At 55.1% G+C, this 4,572-nt stretch overlaps 1 protein-coding gene across 1 annotated transcript in view; it reads right to left on the bottom strand.

Moving 5' to 3' along the window:
* The window catches only part of LOC105998224 (WAS/WASL-interacting protein family member 3-like), a 22,003-nt gene that overhangs the window by 16,253 nt on the left and 1,178 nt on the right, over positions 1-4,572 (bottom strand). Inside the window, exons 3-4 of the mRNA XM_013032890.1 lie at positions 3,850-4,015; positions 3,540-3,672 (exon numbers count right to left, since the gene is read on the bottom strand). Of these exons, the coding sequence (XP_012888344.1) occupies positions 3,540-3,672; positions 3,850-4,015 (299 nt within the window). The remainder of the gene's footprint in view (positions 1-3,539; positions 3,673-3,849; positions 4,016-4,572) is intronic.

Raw genomic sequence — 4,572 nt, 5'->3', positions numbered from 1 at the left:
CCTCTTAGAATTCTTTGTAATGCTGGCTTAATGTTTATGTATTCATTTAGTTTTTCTTTGCTATTAAAAGTTTTCAGTTCTCCATCGAATGTGAATGCTAGCTTTGCCGGGTATATCAGTCTGGGTTGGCAGTTATTGGTTTTCAGGGCTCCTATGGTGCTTTCCCAGGCCTTTCTTGTATTCATTGTTTGTGTGGAGAGATCTGCAGTGATTCCAATTTTTTTCCTGTTGTAGTATAGCTCCTTCTTCATTTTTGCTGCATGCAGGATTGTTTCCTTATTATTCAGATCTATCATTTTTACTATAATGTGTCTAGAAGTGTTTCTCCTGGGATCTTGCTTGTTGGGTGTTCTGTATGCTTCTGTTATGTATGTAAGGTGCTCCTTTTTGAGGTGGGGAAAATTTTCACTGATTATCTTCTTGAATAGGTGTTGCATTCCCTTGCTCTGGAATTCCTCACCTTCTTCCACTCCAATTATATGAAGGTTAAATTTCTTGGCATAATTTGCTTGGTCTTGAATTTCCCTTTGGTTTAATTTGAGTGATTTTTCCATATCTGTCACTTTTTGGTCCAGTTGGTGTATTCTGTCTTCTGTATCTGACACTCTACCTTCCATTTCATTCACTCTGTTGACCATGCCTTCTATTGTGGTTTGCATGGAGGAAATGGATCCTTTTATTGATTCAATGCTGGTTCTCATAGTACTGCTAAGTATGCATTACCTCTAATTTGGCGTTTATCTCACTTCTTACTGAGGTTTGTGCAGCTTCTATTTTTGCATGCATCTCTTGTTTGATATCCTGTATCTCTTTTGATAGTTCATCCTTGTACTCTTTCAATTTCTGATCAATTTCTCACTTTATTTCTTGAGTCATTGCCTCCAGCAACCCTTGGATGTAGCTTTTGTCTTCCATTCCTGGTTTGCTCCCACTGGGGCTCTCCCCTGCATGGCTGCTGTCTTTTGAGGTGAGCTTGCTGTCCTGGGTGGTGGTAAACCTTGTAATTTTTCTCTGTGATTTTCACATGCGGGTTCAGGAGACTGCTCTTCAATTTTGTTTTGGTGTGTCTGTCTTTGCTTGGTTGCTGATTCTGTATTGGTAGAGAGAGTCTGTGCCTGATCTGGGTTCTGTTGGGAGCCTATTTCCAGCTGCTATTCTGACTTACTTAGGATTCTCAGCTCTCTGCTGTAGATCGCTGGCAATTCCCGCCTTTGGAAGGGTTGAGTAGCCTAGACTGTTTGTGTTTGCTCCTACGGGTGCTCTTGGCCAGATGGGATGCTCTAGATGCACTCTCCCAGATGCTGGAGAATGCTATGGGCTCCTGATGTGTTTTTGTTTGTTTGTTTGATTTGGGCTGGTTGTGGGCTTGAACTCTAGGTTTGGGTGCTGTCCCTCAGCTCTTCAGCTCAAGGCTGGCACCGTACCATTTGAGCCACAGTGCCACTTCTGACCCTTTTTGCTTTTGTGATGCTGAGGAATCAGATCCAGGGCCTCATACATCCAAGACTATCACTCTACTGCTGAGCCACCTTATCAGCCTGAGCTCCTGCTTACTATCAGGTGCTGGCAGCCTGTGTTGCCCAATTCCCAGCCTAGGGTATATGGGTGGAGTTTTGGTGGGGTTTGGGCTTCTCTTGTCCTGGGCCTCCAGGTCTTTTGTTGTCACAGGCATGCCTCCTGGGGAGTGCTGTTCTCTTTTTCTCCCCTCTGCTGAGGCGTATGCTCAGCTTTTGACTTCAGTTGGGAGGAGTTGGTTTTGTTCAGGCGCCGGATCCCCAGTTCTGGTTCCGGCCCCCGCCTGGAGTGTGCTCGTTAGGCCTGTGCTGATGTGTATACCACCTAGGTTATGCAGCCTGGGGTACACAGTTCAAATTTCTTCTACTGTTGGTAGTCTTGACTCAAGGTGCTGTTCCTGGCTTGGGCATTTAAGCTCCCTTCCAGGGGCGCTCTTGCTCTAGCCTGGCCAGCAGAGTGTGCTCCATGGGCTGGTGGAGCTCTCGAACAGTTCCCAGTTTTAGTGGGTCCTGTGGTCCGGGTGTTGGGGTAGGCAATCTGGGTCAGGGTCTGGGGATTCCCTCCAGCTCTGGTCTCCCTTGAGGGATACACTGTCCCCTGTGGGGTACTCACCCTGGAGCTAGTTGTTTCTGTGTTGTAGGTCATCAGTTGCTGTTGTAATCCGAGTTCATTTGGGGTGGTTGCGGGCTGGGCTTGGCTGGGCGGTTGGTGGCTCTGTGTGATTCTTTTCTGTCTCTGCCTCTATCGAAGCTGTCGGGTCCACAGTGTCCACGCTCAGGCGGCTTCTGCGCGGGTGATCTGCAGGCAGCCCCCGTGTCTCTGGGACAAAGGGTTGTAGAGTTGGGGGGTCTGACGCCGGTGCCTCAGGCTGCTTCTGCTTGGGTGATCTGCAGGCCGCCCCCTGTGCTTCTGGGACCCAGTTGGCCCCTGCTGGGTCATTGCAATCGCGATTGGGTGGGTCTAGTACCTCAGGTGGCCTCTGCATGGGTGATCTGCAGGCCGCCCCCTGTGCCTCTGGAACCCAGGTGGCCCCTGGGGGTCGTCGTGATTGAGATCGGGCAGGTCTGGTGCCTCAGGCGGCTTCTGCGGGGTGGTCTGCAGACAGCTCCCTTTATCGCGCTGCCGGTGCCGGGCGGCTTAGGCGGCCTGGAGTCTCTCTGCTTGGGTGGAGAGTGAGGGGTGGGGGTGGGATCCTCGTGGAGATTCTCGGCTGGTAGGTTTCTCTATGGCGATCTGCTGGTTTGCAAACCGGTACCTCAGGTGGCTTCTGCGCGGGTAATCTGCAGGCGGCCCCCTGTGTCTCTGGGCTCCGGCAGCCCCCGCCGGGCCGGCTGGCCAGCGGCTGTACACACTGCCGCACGGCCAGTAAAGGTTGGGGGAGGGGTCTTCGCTCTTCTCTGTTCTGAAATTCTTCTTTTCCTCCCTTTCTTTTTTGTTATTTTCCACCTCCTGTTTTTCTCTGAGTGTTCGTCTTTTTGTTGTTGTCGGTCTCTTGGGGAGATTAAGCGTTGGCGCACCTTTGTTTCTAATGGCCTGGAACCACAAAACCCCCTGGGGTGTGGAGGGAGCCAGCCGGGCCTGCCCAGCGCCCCATCCAGCAGCAGCGTGGAGGGAAGGGTCAGCGTGGACAGAACCGCCCCATCCCCACGGCACCGCTCTCCCCGCCGCCCCATCCACACGTCGCTCAGTGGCTCTCACCACGGGGAATTGCTGCCACGAGAGATGCGGGACAGGGAAATGGGCCTGAGGTTCAGAGATGGCCGCTCCTCAGGGGCACGCGGGGTCTGCGGGAGGAGGAGATGCACAGCTTTCGGGGCTATTACAAGGATACAAGGTTCTGGAGTCAGTAACGACAGACAGGCAGGCAGACAGACACAGGCAGGCAGGCAGGCAGACAGACAGACAGACAGATTAGTGAGTCCTCAGCGCCAGCCGGGGACTGCAGCGGGACAGGGGTGCGATTGGAGCCCGTGCAGTTCAGCAGGGTGAGGGAGAATCACAGACACTCCGGTGGCGGGGCTCACTGCCGCGGTGGGGACGGTCTGAGGGGACGGAGCGCAGAGCTGGGCCCCGTGCTCGGGGAGTCTGCCGTGGGGCCGTGGTAGTGGGGCCGTGGCCGTACGGCCATGGCTGTGGGGCCGTGGCGGTGGGGGCAGTCTGAGGGGAGCGCAGAGCTGGGCTCCCGTGCTCGGGGAGTCTGCCGTGGGGCTGTGGCGGTCTCTGTGCTAGGCAGAACCCTCCTCAGCAGGCACCCGCCCCGGCTCCGCGTGTGTGCCTCCCCCCCCCGGGCCTGGCACACGCGCGCGGGTTCTAACTGCCGTCTCTGCCGCAGACCTGGGCCCCCTGGACATCCTGGCGGAGGCCGTCCCCGCAGTGAGCGCTGTGGTTGGAGTGCGGCTGGTGCAGACCCCCGGCGCGCAAGGCCTCCGGCTGGCGGCCGCCGACCCCCGCGCCCTCAGCTTCCCCGCCTCCAGGATTTTCTACAGGTGCCAGCGCTTCCCTGAGGAGTTCTCCATCGTTGTGACCTTGAAAGCTCCCAGCCTTCCACCCAAGGTCAGTGCCGTTGTTTCTTTCTTCCCAAGAGCCTGACTTTCCGTTCTGCTACTCCCAAGGCCAGTGTGCCCACCGAGGCCCATGCAGCCTGGTGAGGTCTCCGCCAGTCTCTGGGCACAGCAGGGACGGCTCTGCCAGGCAGGGAGGCCCCAGCTGGCACCGCAGGGCAATCCGTGACTATGGCAGATTATAAACGATCGTGACCTGACTCAGGAGCTTTACCTCAGCTTTTATCCCAACAAGCATGGCAGGAAATCACACGCGAAACCCCAACTCTGTAGACCCGTTCCACGGTGCACCGTTTCACCAGCCAACACCTAGAATCCCCTCCCCCTTACACCCACTGGTGCTACTGTCACCCACTGGAGGGCGGGAGGGCTTATGAAGGTAGATTAGATTATAAACAAATGGGGGCTGGGAAGGTGGCTCAGTGGTAGAGCACTTGCCTTGCATGCATGAGGCCCTGGGTTCAATTCCTCAGCACCACATAAGCAGAAAAAGCCA

This window comes from Dipodomys ordii, unplaced genomic scaffold (assembly GCF_000151885.1).
Source record: "Dipodomys ordii isolate 6190 unplaced genomic scaffold, Dord_2.0 Scaffold159, whole genome shotgun sequence".
NCBI lineage: Eukaryota > Metazoa > Chordata > Mammalia > Rodentia > Heteromyidae > Dipodomys > Dipodomys ordii.
Note: the sequence above shows the minus strand (reverse complement) of the source record. Positions and strands in the feature narration are given on the sequence as shown.